The 19,060-nt window shown below is 41.8% G+C and overlaps 3 protein-coding genes across 3 annotated transcripts; 1 reads left to right on the forward strand and 2 right to left on the reverse strand.

Annotated features, from left to right (window-relative positions):
* Positions 1–9,131: 9,131 nt before the first annotated feature.
* Positions 9,132–10,501, reverse strand: LOC6737660 (ketohexokinase). Its single transcript, XM_002084456.4, has one exon. It carries the CDS (start codon positions 10,356–10,358, stop codon positions 9,222–9,224), a length of 1,137 nt encoding a protein of 378 aa, XP_002084492.1. The 5' UTR covers positions 10,359–10,501; the 3' UTR covers positions 9,132–9,221.
* A 33-nt stretch (positions 10,502–10,534) lies between these two features.
* On the forward strand, positions 10,535–11,708 carry LOC6737661 (ketohexokinase). Its single transcript, XM_002084457.4, has one exon. The coding sequence runs from the start codon at positions 10,627–10,629 to the stop codon at positions 11,593–11,595; it is 969 nt and encodes a 322-aa protein (XP_002084493.1). The 5' UTR covers positions 10,535–10,626; the 3' UTR covers positions 11,596–11,708.
* Positions 11,709–15,682: 3,974 nt separating this feature from the next.
* Positions 15,683–17,821, reverse strand: LOC6737662 (probable fumarate hydratase, mitochondrial). Its single transcript, XM_016169771.3, has 3 exons — positions 17,190–17,821; positions 16,109–17,117; positions 15,683–16,052 (listed from the first exon to the last, which is right to left on the reverse strand). Exons 1-3 carry the CDS (start codon positions 17,331–17,333, stop codon positions 15,793–15,795), a joined length of 1,413 nt encoding a protein of 470 aa, XP_016031425.1. The 5' UTR covers positions 17,334–17,821; the 3' UTR covers positions 15,683–15,792.
* Positions 17,822–19,060: the final 1,239 nt, after the last annotated feature.

Below are 19,060 nucleotides of genomic sequence, written 5' to 3' on the forward strand. Positions count from 1 at the left end.
TATTTTGCAGTTTTTCTTTTTTTTTTTGGGTAGACATTCGACTGGTCACGTAAGCAGCCAATTCATCGGAGCGGTTTTAGTTTTCGTTGCAGTTACATAATCCGCCGATTGATTTAGTTTTTGGCTAGGCGGAAGATGGGAAATATTGGATATCACTTTTGGGGAAAAATCGAAGGACAATGTCAAAAAGTTGTTTTCCCATGTATCAATTCAGGCAACATCAACCCAAATATATTGCAGAAAATGCTTCTCGTTAAATATTTATATAGATATCTCTTAAATTTCTGTAACTAACTACCAGAGACTCCCCATCCATTGTTTAAAGTTTGCTAATAATAGTAGCGCTCATGGTTTCAGTTTCGAATAAATTTTAATTGGTGGCAAAAGTGAGTTTGCATAAATTGGTCAGTGTGGCCACTGTAGATGAACCACCGAATGCGAACACTGTACTGTTGATCGATTGTTGCACTAAAATGCAACCCAATATGGCAGCCTTGGTTGCAACAGAAAAAAAAACTAGACATGCGAAAGCGCCCAAAGTGCTGCAAATGAATCGCAACTCAAATAAATTAAAGAAATGCAACAAGCCGACATTGTTAGCCTTCGACAGTGAGCTTCAGTTGGCTTCGATTGCAGCCACGTTGCATGAGGAGACAAAATAAATTAAAGAAAAGCCGACGACGGCGACAGAGTCGTCGACTGAGATTGGGATTGGGCCTACAGTCAAGAAAATTATCAGGCACTAATCAAGACAAAACTAAATGATTTTCTAGCTGAGCATGTAGCCGATATTGAACTCAGATGATTCTAAGGTGACTCCTTGGTAAAGTAACCAGATTTGCATTTAGTTTTTACTTCTTTTTTTGAAGACTGAAATCGAATATTAACATAGCAACTTATATTTTTTCTGAGTGTGGAATAGATACGCCGGCAAACAGGACTTCGATGGCGACAACGCTCCAAGCGCCAATCGCCAATTGCACAGCAAATACAACTGACCTGGCCAGTGGAGACCAGACCGGGCCAAAAAGCGGACAGGTAAGTGGGGTTCGAGTCGAGTGGTGGATGGGCTGCAATCAGCAGGCGGCGGAGAAAAGTTCTCAACTGGGCTGGGAACAAAATCGGAGAAGGGAAAGCTGCCACTCTCTGCATCCGTATCCATGAGATACTCAGGCCATTTAGCCACACAAAATGTTTCTAATCTGTGCCGCCGTTGACGCTGCCGATAAATACATCCCGTGCTGCTGCTGCCTGTTCGCATTCCCATTTGTGCACAGAAAGAAAAAATATATGATTATATGCATTTAAATTGAAAATACTGCCAAGGGAAAAAGAGCCGAGTATAGGGTGTGCTGTACTGCAGTGACTTAAGATAACTCATAATTTCTCACAGTGCACTCCCATTCCCAGTCCCATTTCAATTGCTATTCCCATTCTCATCACATCGCAGTACCGTCTTCGTCTCCGTTCGTGTTGGCTAGATTAAATTTCAATTAACACTGAAGATAGTCAGTCGTACGCGTACACGCACAAATGTGGCAGCCAGCAGGCAGAGTATCAGTTTTTCAATTAGATTTCGCATTAATTAAACGAACACAGCCAGCAAGAAGATGCTCGTTCAGTTTGAGGCAGAATTGCGATGGCAAAATGATGCTACGATGGCAGCCAAGCATCTGGAATCTAAATTAGCAGCAGGCTTTTTTCAACGCTTTTCCCGGCCATCGAAAACAATAAAAGTCTCGCCTACTAATTATAACTTGCTTTCATTTCATTCGTTTTTTTTTTCAGTTAAAGTATTTAAGCAACAGAATCAAAAGAGTAGCCAGTTTAAAAGCTATTTTACATACTTTGGGCTCTTAATTAAAGTAAAATCCTGAAATGGCTGCGATTGTGTCTCAAGTTAAACCAAAGCTCGCATGCTACGTTTACTTCAACGTCATACGAGTTGACAACCCTGATGATTACATGTATTTGCTTACGGTACCAGAGACACGCACATAAAGCATAAATTATACACATAGTATACCTATTTACTGCCAACAGTGATGCGCCACTAAAATGGTCAAAACATGCTTATACACTATTGAATGTTAATTTAGTCTTAGGTCTTGACCACCAAGTAATGAAGTTAAAATGTTGAACACCTTGTTTAGTAATAAAAGATATTTAATGCTCTCATTTAATATTTATGCCATTTCAGCTATTTAACACCTTCGCATTTTAGCCTCATCTCAATATATACAGATCAATAAAAGTTGGCTAGGAGCAGCACTGTGAGCTGGTAAAGTATATAATCGAAAAGGTGGGCGTAAAAGGACGAACAGTCAGTAGGGAAAAATCATTAAATTAACATGACAAATGACAAAGAGCTGATAAGACATCCCTGCATGCATGCATGCCACCCACCCATTTTTTTTATATATATGTACATATATGTATATATTTTATCGGGCGCATGGCGGTGGGTGCAGTTCCGTTGAATGGCAGTCAACACAATAATAAATCCGTAAATATAATGGCCAAGGATACTTTGGTAATTGGGCGAGCTTATGCTTAACGGCGCTTTAATTTATGCCCGAGTGTCCGTGTCCGTGTCCGCGACGTTGTCCGTCCGCCAAAACGCCCAATGGCCACACAACCGCCGGACCTTCCGCCGGCCATTACCATTAACCACTCGGCAAGTACATGGCTCTGGCTATAAAATGTCGCGGTCGCCGTCAATTGTTTACGATTATGACTGCGTTCTATATAGACCATATACATATGTACATAGTCCTGTGTGCAAGAGAGGCTATGCTACGTGTATGCTCTAAACCTTAACGGGCATGTGTTCAAAAATGCCGGCTTGGTCACCCACTTAACAGTGGGGCAAATATATAAAAAAAAACATTGCCAAAAATAATCTAAAAAATCTAAAATTAGTTAAAATTTTAAAAGAATTGATAACTACTTATTTTAATAAATTGTATCTTCCTTAATATAATATATATATTATATATATTTGATTATTAAGTGTGTTTTGCCCACTGTCAATCCTTAGGGACAACCCGCCGATGCCAATGGCGAAGCGGAAACGGAAGTTGGAACACATTTTGTTGTTTTGGTGCTTGGTGGGCACTCGTCTTTTTATTAGAATATTTGCCGACGTAGTTGCCGTTGCGCTTTTTATGAATGCTTTGCATATCGTAAAATTAAATGAACGAAAAATGTTTACGTATTTTTGGACTCTTTTATTACACTGGTTTTTTGGAATGCCGTGGGGTGGCCGTGGTGGCACATTCTATTATCGCATTCCGGGTTGTCCCCGCTAATTTGAATATGGTGATAAGCAGGGTAAAAAGCACGGCGGGATGAAATCTAGCATCGCCAGAGTTTTCCACCTTGGATTCAATTAAAAGTCACCATCCCACAGGAAAATCCATTAACCCATCCATCTGTGCTGTCGCCAATCCCAAATCCTCGTGGTCCCACTTCATCCCGGGCATTGTTTACTCTGAGTGGCAGCAATTAACCAAGAGTCGATTGCTTTATTACCTTGGCTCTAAAAACATCAAGTGTCCCTCTTAGTGATGGGAAAACTTTAACATGTTTTTTTACCACAATGTGTTATAAGCAAGAACTAAATTCATGATGGAAGGAAATATTCTGTGAGCACAATAGGGATGCATTCATTCATTCACATTCATTCTGTAGCTTAGTTAACAATGTACACATTAATTAGTAAATATTAAAAAATATATAAAATTCATAAAGTATGTGGCAAGTACCCTCACTTTTCCCATCACTGATCCTTTTCCCTTTGTACAACTGCCAGCAGAATGAGAGATAGATACTTTGTTAGTGCGCTTAGTAGTTTCGTGTTCATACATAAATTATGTTAATACCATCAAACGAGAGTAACTAGCCATAAAAACACCAAATAAAGCCCTGCAGAGCGAGCAGTTAGTGGACACCAGTCACCAGGTGAGGTGATGACGGACAAAAAGGCCAACTGGAGGATGCGGACAACATGGCAAGCGGACAACATGGATGGGGAAACGCATCGCTTTATGGGGTCGTTAAAAGGTCCAGGGACATAAAACCCATGAGGGAAATTAAGTTTTGCGAGGCGGACAAAGTGAATTCCTGATCGACACTTCAAGCTGAAGCCGTTCCAGTCCATTGTACGCCTCTGATGATTTAAGTCCCTATTTAAATCATGTAATAGCAAAGGTAAAAAGCAGAGGCTTAAAAATATTCTTGAATTATTGACGCGCTTTTAAAATTGTGTAAGCAAAATCAGTAGCCGTTATATTAGTTGAAGTTACTTCATTAATGAAACAGCCTATTTACTCTTGCCAATATTGCCAATTTCTGGATGGGTATTTTACCTTTAAAAACTTGAATGTGCATTTCTGTAATTAAAAAAAATATTTCTAAAGACCCCTAATTTTCCTAACTTTGGAACAAACAAATGTTAGATTTTTCTTTAGGTACTTCTTTTCTTAATTTTTGGAAGAGGGCTTGATGATTGATATCCTTGTTAGAGGAAACACATAAAAGCCTGAAAAATAGTACTTTAATGCATTTAAATGGCTTTCCTTTCAGGACATGCTCCTCAGCCCAGATTAGTCGACTGCCATTTTTTTGTTTTGATTTTTCTTTTGCTCAACTCTTCGGCGATACCTTCATCAATCATTTCTCGCGAAAGCAAACACTGTCAGGTCCCGGGTCCTGTGTCCTGTATCCTCAGTTCTGTGTCCTGGCTCCCGGTTCCGTTTTGGCCTGGGTTTGGGTCTGCGTTTGGGTTCGGGTAGCGCCTGCAGTGGATTAGGCAGCGACTACGACGACATCGGCGACAGTCGACGTCATCCTATCCCTTCCGGGTTAACAAATGAATTTCGCGCGTTGGCCTCTTGCGACTTGAAAGGATTTTCACGCACTGAAACTCAAACGGATTGAACGGAAGTACATAAAACGAAAGAACCCCGAATAAGACATACCCTGTTGTTTTGCAATAAGTTGTTGGAATGCAATACAATCAAGTTTGCGATATATATGATATTATTCCAGGTCCTTCACCATTTTCTGGTGAAATCCATTGTGTATACCTATTTCGATATACCCCAGATCCTGGCGAACACTGGGTACTAAAAGAAAAAATAAGAAAAACTGCGAGTAAAGGGATAACCAATGACTTTTACCCCACGTGTGTTACGCCCCGTACGTCCGTACTGAAGTTCATTTTAGTCGGCGAACTGTGAAAAGGCAGCCAAGCACGAAAATAATAACAAATTCCTGCACAAAGCTGAGTGAACTGAAGTAAAGTGAAATGTTTTTTTATGTAATGAGCGTAATAATCAGAGAAACATGCGAAAGGATCTGCCACGTTTTTGTTGATTGATTCGAGCACAACAGCGAAAACCTTATTAAACCTGAACACCCCAAAAAGGGTTTTTCTTTTCTATCGTCCCCATCGCTGCAAAATCAAAGCAGAGTTAACCAAGACAATAAAAGTGGGGGAAAACCCATTGACGACTAGGTTTTAAGCCTCGTTAAAAGAAGGGGCGATTCCAGCCCATGATGGATGAGGAATGCAAACAGATTTGGTTCCGAAACCATTTTCAGCCTGTGTACTGAAAGTATTTGTTTTACAAAAAGCATTAAATGGCTTAAAGTGCGTTGAATTGAAGTCAAGTCTTTTCACTTATAAATGCCAGTCTTGCTATATTTAAACAGATTTCGGGCTCATGCTAATATAAATGGTAAGCAAACGTACTATGTAATATACGGAAAGGTTAATCCTCCAATGCCACTGAACTACTCTTTTGCTGCTGCGCCACCGATAAATAAGAATAATGTGCGGAATCCAGCAAAGGAAGCCTCCATAATGACCATGAAAGAACAGTTTATGGTTAAATAAAGGCACAGCGGCAAAACTCCATTTTCTAGACACAGTGTCGGGCGTTACTGTAACGCCCCCTTTTCCCTCCGCCCATCTATATGTATGTATATGTGTGCCACCCGTCGGCGGAAGGCCCCCCTTGGTTATGCAAAGTAATGCAAAATTGCGATGGCGGCCAGCGTCAGCAGCGATTCAAATGCAAGTGGTCCACTTACACACGCCATGTGCACAGTGGTCCGAAAGCTATGAAACCAAAGTTCAAACAGTCCAAGGACCTTTTTTGTAGTCGAAAAATAGGTATCAAAAATATATATTCTTTTATCTAAAATTGTGAATAATAAAAAGGAATATTTAAATTGTAACAGCAAACGTTAATATTATAAGGCAAATAATTTAATAATTTTCAAACAATTTTTCAGAACAATCGACTAATGCCACTGTGCAAGGTTGTTGTTTTTCCAGCTGTGCGCTGGGCTAAAATGCACGGGTATGTGTGTGCGTTTTTTTATATTGGCCAAGCTTGATAACGCATATTTTTGGCTTATTTTGCAGCTTACTGCTGCGGCAGCAATTTTGCACAACTGGATGTGTGTGTTCATTTCCTGGAGTCGCCAAGCTCCACGGAGTATGTCAGCTCTACAAATGTATAAATTTATAAATCAAATAAGAATCAATAGTGTAGCTCAATAAATGTATTCCTCGAAACTAAAATAAAACTTGAAAAATGCAACAAAATATATATAGAATTTTCATTTCTTGTTTAATGACAGAAGATACCGTTTCAAGGGTATTTAATATTCGAGCTGTCTCCATTTTTGGCTCCTCACACAGTCATTTTTTGTCGCTGCGGTTTGCCCTTCGCAGCCCGTCTGCCGATAATCACGCTATTGCCCCATCAGCCGGAAATGGGCGCGCCGCCATCTTGTGTCTGCACTATGGACGTGTGTGCACGTGTGTGTATGTGTGTGCTCATGCTGTGTTCAGTGTGTGTGTGCATGCCCGACGAAATATGCGTGCAAGTGGCATAAAGTGGCAGCCGGGCGGCCATCTTTTGGGTTGCCAATCTGGTGCCAAAGTGCAGAGCGTATATTGGATTTGCCAATCATAAACTGAAGCCAACTGCATAATCTATGCACCATTGCAGTCACACACAGACATCGCAAATCGGATGCGGGCGTATGGAAATGGGATTGAGCAGTTTTCAAAAATACTAGGGACTCCAAAAAGCATGCAACTGTGTGTGCTTTAGCATTCTAGATGGTATGGTAACTTTACTTAAATATAACTTCAGAAATCCTTAAAATTCAGAACCATTCAAAAAAACATTAAGATAATGACGATTTTTAAAATGTTATAGTTTGTATCATTCTGCATACTTATAATCATATTTATACCGACTGCATTACCATTGTTCTAAAACGAGGAAATTATAAACGAAAGTCGAAACCAAGAGGCAGCTTTGTATTCTCCTATTTTCGTACCACTATTTTAGTTTCGGTTTCTGTGTGTGTGTAGCTCGAATAATAACAATAACTATCTTTTATATCTGCTTAACAGCCAATGCCGTTAAAAAAGCAAATGTTTTTCTCAATTGCCACGGCCATTGTCATGACTGTTATTATTTTTGCAGCTATTGTTGCTGATTTTGTTGCCAGTGACGCTGCTGGATCGTTGCTTTTGAATATTTCCCTAAAATCTAAGTAATACCTAATAGAAGCAAAATATAAAAAAAATATTTATAAATGTATATAGTTTTTAAACGATTTTAGTTGATGTTCAAAGTACTTAGGTTGCAAAGTAAGCTGTAAATTTCTAATAAATAAAACCTTAATTTACCCCTTTCCTTTATGAATATTAATAGTTTTTTAAGGGATACAAATTAAGCAAAAGTTTTAGAAAAACTCGTCTAATATGTTTCTTTTTAAGGAATAGGGTATTTTACAGTGCGGCACAAAAGTGTGATTTTTGATCCCTTGGATGTACCCTCTCCCTTTTTAGTGCGAATTTGCCGACGATGTTGCCTTGCCAAAAACAATTCCCACTGAATTTTTACTGCTGAAATAATTTTTAATTTACATAAATGCCGCTCGCTGTTCACATTGTTAGTGTGTGCAGTCGGTTTGCTCTTTGGCTTTTGCCGGTTGCATTCAACATACAGAAACGAATCCGGAAGGCAAATGAAAGCGTCTCCGGCTCGATCTTCGCCCTTTTCCGACCCAGATTGTGGGTGAAACACTCAGAAAATAAAGCCCAGCTGCAAAATAAAGCTAGAATGCAAAAATATATTATGGTTTATTCATAAGACTAAAGCTTAAATTAAGAGTGCTCTACTACAATATTTTAAAAATTTGCTCTACTCTTGTGAAAAATATATTTTCTGTGGATATGGCGTTTTACAGATGATTTTTTCGTACGAACTTTAAGTGCAGTTCTCCCTCAAGTTGGCAGCTGCAATCTTGCGACACATAATTCCGGTTAATATTCGCATGGCGGCGACACAGCAGCCCCAAAAGGAAATAAGTTCCTGGGCTCCATGTTTTTATGAGGAAGTGCCATATCCAGATGCAGCAATTTTTGGAGGATGGAAGCGCTCCCTGCTCCAACCACGTCAAATGGTTGGACATTTATCGATTTGCTGGCCAAGGATTATTTGAGCTGCCTTGGCATCGCCATCTCTGGTAATCTGTGCTGCTTCGCACCGAAATTATCTTCATCGCTCATACGCCGCGTGGCCCGGGAAATGCATGAAAATTGTCACTTATATTCGTGGTAATTGTTGTTGCCTGCCTGCCTGTTGTCCGAAATGATAAATGACCGAGCAGCCCCCCGTGCTCCGCCATTCACAACATTTGTCCAACGCCCAACGTCTACATAAATGTATATCTATTAGCATTTATCTTGGTCTCGGACCCGGACAAGTTTCGCCTGACTCAAGAATTAATCATGTGGCAATTATGCTGTGGCAACAGTTCTTCCACAGCATCCATTTGCACACACATATACTATGAGGCTCCTTTGGCCATTTCCTCTAAGGACTATCTGCGACATCGTCGAATTGCCACCCAGTGGGAAACTCAACTAAATCATTGTGTCAGAAATTATGCCATGCCTTTATAGCCTGCTTATTTATGTATCTAAATAAAGCAGCATGGATTAAATCAGGTATGCCAGCTCTACGTCCTAAAATCGATCCATACTTTTATGATAAATGCTCTATAAAATATTATATATATAAATGCTTCTAAACTCAAAGGTAATACACTTAAATTTTTAAACCATACATTAAATGGTGCAAGTTCGCGGAATATTTGGGATGGGCAGTAGATGAAACGCTCTCCTAGCTAGAAGGTTCCGAGGTCTCGATCGGAACTTCCTTCTCAGTGGGCGCAATGGAGGACTTGTCCGGCAGGAACTCAATCGGGCGTAACAGGTGCTTCTTGCAGCTATTCAACTGATCGCCGTTATCCTCATCGTCGGAGGACACCTCACTGCCACACCTCATTCTGACGGGCAACTTGACCGCGTCGATCGGCAAATGACCCAGGCAATCGAATCCCACATAGCCCAACTTATAGCTGGCCACAGCATTGGCGAAGTCCACGGCCTCTGCCAATCGCCTTTGCCTCACAAAAGCGGCATAAATGAATCCCGCCGTGAAGCAATCACTATCGCCCACCCGATCGATGATCTTTTTGGGCTTGTGGGCTGGCACTTCGAAGTACTCCCCTTCCGTGGTCATGCATCCTGCTCCCAGGCTGCTCCACGGCACAATGATGCAGGGTCTGCGGATCCTGATGTCCCTTGGCATGCGCAGTAGCCCATTGACACCCTCGCAGGCTTCCAGCGGCGACTTCCAGCCTCTGGACTCGGCTATATACTTGGTGACGAACACATAGTCGCACATGGCAATCAGATGCACGACCTGTTCGAAGGAATTGAAAATCTGCAGCGATACCACTATCCGATCCCGCTCATCCCGCCCGTTGTTGTGATCGAGGATTAGGCGTATCATATCGCACGTTTCACGTGGACTCCGTGCCTCAAAGTTCACCCAGCCGTATTGATCGAGATCCAGTTTGCGGAAATCCGCTGCCGTGACATACGGAAATGGCTTGTCGCAATACACCACCGTGCAACGACGAGTCCAGCGATCTTGGACAATGGTGGAAAAGGGCGGACTTTCGTCCGTAAATTTACAGTGGCTTATGTCAATGCCGCGCTGCTCGAGATCATCCACAATCATGCGATAGGTGGGATTACGGGTGAGCACACCGAACAACTCCACATTGGCGCCCAACAGACGCAGGGCCGTACTAACATTCGAGGATCTTCCGCTGCGCTGAAGCATTCCATTCTGTGTGCTGCACCTGTCGCACTGGAAGTCCACCTTCTCCATGGTGGTCACGTAGTCCACCTCCGTGCAGCCGACGCAGAGCACGGCCTTCATTACACTGATAGCACACCATTGCGTCATCCTGGCGATTGTCTATAGCTCTGATTTCGAATCCAGATCCTCTTCCACTTCTTTCTTCGATTCTCTACCCTTAATTTAAATCGATCATAATTTGTTTTTTGATTTCGAATAACTCTTGACAAATGATTGAATCGTTAGGTATGGACTTGTAGATCTCAGCTAGAGATGAAGTGGAAAGCATTTTTAATCTAAATTTCTAATCATATCTGCCAGGTACTTTTTGGAAAACTGATTTTAAAAAATTGAAATTTTAAAAGCGCTATTCAATATGACTCAATATGGCCACAAACTGAGCTGGGCTGTGGGCAAAAAGACGGTGTTGTGCATCGGCACAACGACCATTGACTTTGTCTCGACCATAAAGCATTTTCCCGAGGAGAACTCACATCAGAAGGTCATTGGAGGATACTGGATTCGCGGTGGAAAGGCCTCGAACAACTGCACCGTTCTGGCGAATCTGGGGGTCAAAGTGGAGTTCCTAGGAATGCTGAGCAGTTGGAGTGTGTTTCAAGTTCTGGTTGATGACCTGAAGAGTCGGGGCATTATTATCGAGAACTGTCCAACCTGTGACCAGGGTGCTCCCTTCTCATCCGTGATTCTCACCAAGTCGACTAAGACGCGGAACATTGTCTACTGCAATAATAACTTCCCGTACGTTAGCATTGATGATTTCCGGAAGCTGAACCTAAATCACTATGGATGGATTCACATTCGGGCACTATACTTCGATAAATCATTGCCAATGGTCAAGGACATAGAGGCATACAATGCGAACAGGAAGGATAAGATCGTGCTATCGATGGAGTTTGATAATAACCTGGATGACATGTGGCCTCTGATGGATTACTGTGACTATGCCGTATTCTCCAAGAAGCTGGCCCAACCGAATGGTTGGGTTTCTCTAGAGGATGCCTGCATGCAGCTGGACGAGCGATTGCGAATGCGTTGGGGCCTCAATCTCAAGCGACCGTATGTGGTCGTCCTTTGGGGTGATCAGGGTGCCGGCATCTTGGATCTCAATGGCAACTTCACCCACGTCAAGGCCCACAAGCCCAAACGCATCGTGGACGCATTGGGAGCAGGAGACACCTTCGTGGGCGCCTTCATCTATGCCCTTTATATCCGGGAAAGATCCGTTTCAGTTGCCGTGGACTTTGGCAATCGCATGGCCAGCTACAAATGCACGAAAAATGGGTACGATCATATCGCCAATATTTTACTGCCTCCGATTTTGTGATTGGGTCGAAATTGAATTTTTCATTTTGCATATTTTGGAGAAAACAAAACAAAAGAATGAGGCTGTAGTTAAAATAAAAATACCCTCTTGGTCCTCGTCTTTGTCTTATTTAATATTTCAATTCAATGGAATGGAATTTCTGAAAAAAAAATGGCACACAGAAACTATCGCATGCTTTTCACCCTATTTAAACCGAGCATTTATTACGTATCCGCACCGTTGGTAGATAATACAATAATTACCTTTGCAGACGCTCGGCCAAAAGTGTATCGACCATAAATTGTGGGATAAACACACTTTCGAGCTACCGCCTTTTAACCGGAATTTCCAAATTGATTGCAAAACGAACCTGCAATGTCATTTATTTTTCCTCGCCGAAAAGGGTTCAAAAGTTTTTCATTCATATACGTGTACCTTTTGTTGTCTACCCTTGGTCACTTGAATTATGGCCAGATTATTTAAATAAATAGGAGCCGTTCGTTCACCAAATGGGTCATTTCATATACCTGCGAACAGCAGGTGACCAAACTGTCTCTGTTTCGAGCCGATAAATAAATAAATAGAAGTAATGGATTGCGTACAGATTATGCAAATGTGGGCCAAGGCAAATTCTTAATTAGAGATTTACCGAGTCGAATTCAAATCAAAATCAATAAGCCCCTTGATTTTTGAACTTTGCTTCCGCGCAAAAAATGGATGTTCCACAAAAAATTCATAAATATTGAAATGAAAATCCTCGCACCACCAGCAAGGGAAAAAGTCAAATCGAATTATGTATAAATTTCTATGTACAATCCCGTGATTTAAGGAGCCGAGTGGTCAAAATGGGCAACTGGCTGCCGTAAACTTCACTTTTGCCGCTTGATTGAAACTCATTTATCATCATAAATTAGAATTGGGTGGGGGCTTGGAAGAGATTCATCATACTCCCGCCAGCGGACTGTAATCTGGCTCAGATTGAAAATTAATGAGGTCATCAGGCTCTGTATACCCAAATAGCTCTGCCAAGTAATTTAGAGCCAAACGGGCGTTTCTCGCTTTTCTTCCTTCAAATTGTTATTTTTCTACCGTAAATTTTATGCTTTTTGTTGCCATTTATAAATTCACTTAACAGGGGGCCCAGGATTCAACCACCAGTAAGTCAAGTTCCGCATCGTATAATCATCCCCCTGAAGCCCTCTAAAAACTGGCATCTGTGATTTTTTGTACTGAGATAAAGCATTTACAGATTTATTTCATATCTTAAAAACAATTTCACGATTTGCTACTATAATTAATTGAGTATAATTTATTAAAAGCACAAAAGCTGGGGGAAATGAAATGTTTATAAAAAGTGGTTAAAAAACATTACTTCAAGATTATGCATAGAACAGTTTATATTTTCATGCCAAAACTGTCTTACAAAATAAAATTAAAATCTTCAAATTAATAAACCAACCATATATGATGCAAGGTCATTGAAGGTCATCACTTACAATGTTGTCAAGTCCAAGAGCAGTTTGAAAAGCTCATTTTGAAAAGCTTCCGGTTTATTGGACAAATAAGCAACCAGAGCTGTGATTATGCCGCAGTCCGCAATTTTTCAACATTTAATCAAAGAAAGGACATTGAGACCCCCGTCGATGGAGGAGATTGTGACGATGGGGATGCCATCCTGGGTCTCTGCCCTTCGTGTGCTCTGACCGGACACTTTGGCGATTGGGTGACTTGTTCTCCCCTGAATGATGAAAACCCGGTTCAATGCCCTCTATATGCTAAGCCCTAGCAAGCTCTCAGCATTATTATTCATTTTTAGCCAGAGGGTGGCTTTCAATTTGATGCCAACTTGTCCTTGATTGAATAGCTAAGTTTTGCTAGAAGTGCGTTTCGCTTTCCTTTCACCGCAAAATTCTATTATTTCCGCCTGAATTTCAGTTGGTATAATAATGCGATTGCTAAGCAAGTTAAAAGACAGCAAAATGAAAAACAAAACTATCAGACCCGGAACATATTTTGATTATGTCAAAGAGAAAGGCAGCAATTTGGATTTGAAATGCGACCTTTGGGGTCACTACATTGCTTTTGTATGGCTGGTACTTCAATTTACTTGTCACATTTCCGCCAAAGTCTTGCCCAACTTTTCTCATTTCGGTTGTCGCTGTTGTGGATGCTGTGATTCATTTCTATTTCAATTGCTACATCAAAAAAAAGGACTTCCGTTTCCGCTGGCGCAGCTTGAAGCTTGCAGCCAAAAAGTTTACGAATACCATTTCTACGAAAGCTCCTTTAGCGACGATCCACACAGACATCGTTGTTAAAAGAATTCGATTTAGCACCAGAAATATAAAAGTTGTTTATTTCTAATTTTGTATACATATTATTTCTTTATACAAAAAGAGTAGTTCATATTTTTAAAGATTAAGGAAAATTCGAAGTGGAAGGTCCACATAAGATTACAAACTCTAGTAACTCTCTTTAATCCGATTACCAAATTAAAAGTTGTATGTTTTTGTATCTTAGAGTATAAACTTTTGTTACTTAATAGCCTTTAATTTGGTTTTTCGGAGAAACTACACTGCGTATCCTTGCCTTAAACTTAACGAAAGTATTCTCAGCGGTCAGAAAGTCAATAAGATATCCAACCCTAATTTGCATGCACGATGATTGTGTAATCCGAGCGGAAACCATCCCACCGTTAGACTAAGCCACTTAAACAGAATGCTTCATTTGCCCACTACGTGGTATTGGGCCACGCTGCGTATACGTAATTAATGGCCCTGGGCCTTGATGAACATGCGTCAATTTACCCAACCTAACCATTTCGCTTTGAAAACTCTTGGTTTCTTAGCCCAATATTAATTTCGACTTGTTTGCTGTTGATTAGGGACTCTGTTGTCCACATCAATGAATTGTGGTAAAGTTTGAAACTTAATAAAACAGTGTAGAACTTGAATATGGCAAAGTTAAAATTGAAAACAGAAAATGTTTGGTTTTTATGTTTTTTGTTTTTAATTTATTTATATTAAAAAATAGGTAATATTGTCGTTGTCTTTTCTAGGAAACCATCCTTTCAGCACAACTATAACCAGCAGTCCTTAACTCTTTGGAATGACAGTTTGCTTATGTAGTGGCAATTTGAAAGCAAAGTGGTAGCGGGTCTAGTATTATCCATTATTCGATTATAGGTAATCGTACCCCTGACTCGACGACCCTTCCTTTTCTCGGTTCGATACGCTACCCCTAGGTAATGATAAACTCAGTGCGGATACGACGGCGGTTACCTGGGATGTTATTGCAGACAATTGTAAGCTATTGACATTTCAATTGTCTTTTATTATTGCCAGGACCGAGGACACAAGACTGGAAAAGGGAGTGATACCGACGACCCTCATTTAAATTACAAAAAAAATGGAGGGGGGGAAAAAACAAAGAAACAATGAGAAAGTAACACACGCATGCAATGAAAGCAAAAATTTGCATAATAATAGCAATTGCACTCGCTTCAGGTATTAAAGACCCTGTCCCCGACCAATCTTCAACTGGATTGGAAATGCGGAAAAAAAGAAAGAAGTAATGCAAAAAAAAAGAAAAATGCCAGGGAAGAGGAGGAGGTTGTATAGAAAGGAATAAGCAAAATGTAGGGAATCCAATTTTCACCTAATGTCGGTGGCAGCTTCAATCCGAGTACATCAACGTCCCCTTCGATTGAAACGACTGCCATTTCCATGAAATAAGAAAATAGTCGCAATTGCTTCGAGCTACTTTTATTTCGCTTTTGTTATTTTTTGTTTCAAAGTATCAATTTGTGTATCATTAAAATAATTTGATTTCCCTTCCACTCGACAAGAGTGCGACCCTAACCGAAAGGTAAGGGGTTTCGACTTTGACTTGACGACCTCATTTGGTACGCATTCAGCTGGCAGGGTTTCCTACCATCCTCTCCAAAATTCCCTTCCTATTATCTTCCTGCAATATTACAGAACCCTAATTAGGACCTTCCCAGCGGATATAGAAATGGGTTTTAGTGGCATCTTAGATTTTTAAGGCGATTGCTATTGTTATTTGAAATTTAATTGGAACAAAAATGTCCACAACAATTTCATAACTACCTTGTGCTACCAAAACTGTTTACATCTTTCACTCGATTGTATATTCAACGATTAAATTTTGCAATATAGAATTTATGAATGGGTAACACATGGAACAAGTGCGGAAAACCTAAGAAGGACCCAGCATCTTCTCGGGACGCACCCACTCGTTGAAGTCCTTCTCCGATATGCCGGCGTTCAAGGCCTCCACCTTCAGAGTAGTTCCATTCTTGTGCGCCGCCTTGGCGATCTGGGCGGACTTGTCATAGCCAATGTGCGGATTGAGTGCTGTCACCAGCATTAGCGACTCATTCACGATCTTGGCCAGCTTCTCCTTGTTGGGTTTAATGCCTTTGACGCAGTTGCAATTGAAGCTGATGCACCCATCAGCTAGAAAATACAGCCCATTAAACTATATATTTCCATTATTTTATATAAAAACCTACCCAGCAGCTTGATGGAACGGAGCACATTGGATGCAATCAGTGGCTTGAAAACGTTCAGCTCGAAGTGTCCATTGGCACCGCCGACGGAGACGGCCACGTGGTTCCCCATCACCTGGGCGCAGATCATGGTCATGGCCTCGCACTGCGTGGGATTCACCTTGCCGGGCATGATAGAACTGCCCGGCTCATTCTCCGGCAGAAACAGCTCGCCAAGTCCGCAGCGTGGTCCTGATCCCAGGAAACGTATATCATTGGTGACCTTCATCAGGCTAACAGCCAGGACATTGAGCGCTCCATGCACCTCCACCATGGCATCTCGGCAGGCCAGGGCCTCGAAAAAATTGGGCGCCACCACGAATGGCAATCCACTGAGCTGGGCAATCCGCTTCACACACTTCTCGGCGAATCCTCGGCGGGTATTCAATCCAGTTCCCACGGCGGTTCCACCCAGTGCGAGCTGATAAACTCGCGGCAGGACCGCATCGATTCTCTGCAACCCGTTGGTCAGCTGCTGGGCATAGCCACTGAACTCCTGTCCCAGCGTTAGCGGCACTGCATCCTGGGTGTGGGTGCGTCCGATCTTGATGATATCCTTCCATTCATTCGACTTGGCCTGCAGTGAATCCCGCAGAGCGGTAACCGCCGGACGGAGTTCCTTGGTCAGCGCAGTGGCCACCGCAATGTGAATGGCCGACGGGAAGGTGTCGTTGGAGCTCTGCGACTTGTTCACATGGTCGTTGGGATGCACTGGGTCCTTGGTACCAATACGTCCGCCCAGCAGCTCGATGGCCCTATTCCCGATAACCTCGTTGCTGTTCATGTTGCTCTGGGTGCCCGATCCCGTCTGCCAAATGGGCAGTGGGAAGTGACCCTCATCGTAAAGCTTTCCGGAGATCACATCATCGGCCGCATTCGAGATGGCCGTGCTCAGCTTGGGATCCAAGCCGAATTCCTGGTTTGTTTCGGCTGCCGCCTTCTTCAGTATGCCCATGGCCTGAATTATCTGGCGCTGATCAGGGTAGCATTGGGTATCCAATGGTTAGGATATCATATGGATTAAAAGGAGAACCAAGGAACTTACCGGCATTCGCTCCTCCTCGCCGCCAATGCGAAAGTTTATGAGGCAGCGCATCGTCTGGGCGCCGTAATAGCGATCCATGGGCACCTCCATGGGGCCCAGGGTGTCGCTCTCTTGGCGCGTCTCAACCTTCTTGTTGGAGCTCATCCTGGTAAAATCAGATATTATATTTAGTAGACAGTACAAAAAATGCTCTGGTGTCTAGCCGGAATTATTTGACAAAAAACCGAAGGAAATTTCGTTTAGTCTCCTTAAGTTTTGGGGTCTTGTTAGTTCGTTGGTTTCTTCAAATTTGGCTAGTCATTATTATATACCTACATGGCAGACTGACTTAAATGCACTGGAAAAAACGATAGAGTATATGTAATTTAAAAGAGGATTATAATAACTTAAATCTTACAAAAAATGCTTATAGGCGATTTTGGTAAAGCAATACTCGAACTTATTGTTCCATAATATTTTGAGAAATCAAAAATTTATTTCTCAAAGTGTACCCCTTACATAAATTCCCTGTAGTTTTCGTAACAATTTAATGGAAGGGTGTGTGAGTTTTCTTTGTTTGATTCTAGTGGAAACCATTATACTGGGAACACACGGGATTCTCCTCGAAAATACGTTATATCATCATGTATGGCACTGCGCGCGGTTTTTTTGTTTGGGCCATGGCTTAGACAAGTTGGCTTAGACAAGCAGACATGGCCGACAATCGATGTTGGTTCGAAACGACTTTGCTAGGCGGGTGGCTGAAGTGGAACAAATTAATTTCGTTCGTTTTAATTATTCCTCTTATTCTGTTCTGCTGCGAAACGCTCGATTCTTATTTTCCTGTCCGTCATACAAAGTTGCTATAATTTGAGGGCTATTAACTCGCCAGCTCTTAAGGTCAAATGTGTACGCGGGAATCATGGTTTAATTATTTAAATGAATTCACGTTGGGATTTCGCTTTTCTTTTCTCACATTATCTGTCCCAAGCCCGTAAATCATGCACATCATGGTGATTTTTTGGTTTTTTGTTTTTTTTTTGTAGGTCTTGTAGTTTCTACTTGAAAGGATTTGCCCGCCCTTCTGAGTTACTCATCACTCAAGTTGGGTGTGGCTCCTGTACACTTGGGCATTAGTATAAATAACTAGGGGTCTTAATATATGAGATATGGAACTAATAGGAAATATAATATTCAGTTCAATTTCTTATCAAACCAGATGCATCCAAGTGAAGCAAGGCGGAAGTAAAGCATTCTGAGCGTTAATATTGGATTACTAGATATTTGTACGCAGTATCTGAAGTCAACTGTTGACCCCGTGGCAAATCGCGTGTATTCTGGCCGCTTGAAACTTCACACCCTGGCCGGGCACACGAATGGCCGGAGTCTCCCTGTTAGCCGATTTTCATCATGGTTCTTACCATATCCCTGCTGCTGTTTCTTGGGCCCGTCCAGCGAAGTTCTTTCCTTTCTTTTTGGTTTGGCGAACAGCACATGGGCACGCAATGTTTCCGCTGCAGCGGCAGTCTAAAGTGTCCAATCAAGTTTTTGAAATGAAACCTAAATAACATGTCATAATAAATAACCTTCAAGCGACCCGGGGGCCTGCCAGTTGACTCTGACTCCGACTCTGGTTCTGGCCAACGAAGAAATCCAAAATCCTGTAATTACAACGTAAATCCAAAATGTCTCAACGCCGCACAGCCGTTGCAAACTCACCCAAACAATCAAGCACACTCACACACACACACACACATACACATATACACACACAGACACACTGAGAGGGCCAAAGGAAACTTAATTCATATATCAAAAAGTTTTTCGGACCGACCAGTGGACGAGAGTAGCAATTTACGCGCAAGTAGCCGGTCTCCACTACCAAGACCAAA

This window comes from Drosophila simulans, chromosome 3L, assembly GCF_016746395.2.
Source record: "Drosophila simulans strain w501 chromosome 3L, Prin_Dsim_3.1, whole genome shotgun sequence".
In the NCBI taxonomy this organism is placed as follows: domain Eukaryota; kingdom Metazoa; phylum Arthropoda; class Insecta; order Diptera; family Drosophilidae; genus Drosophila; species Drosophila simulans.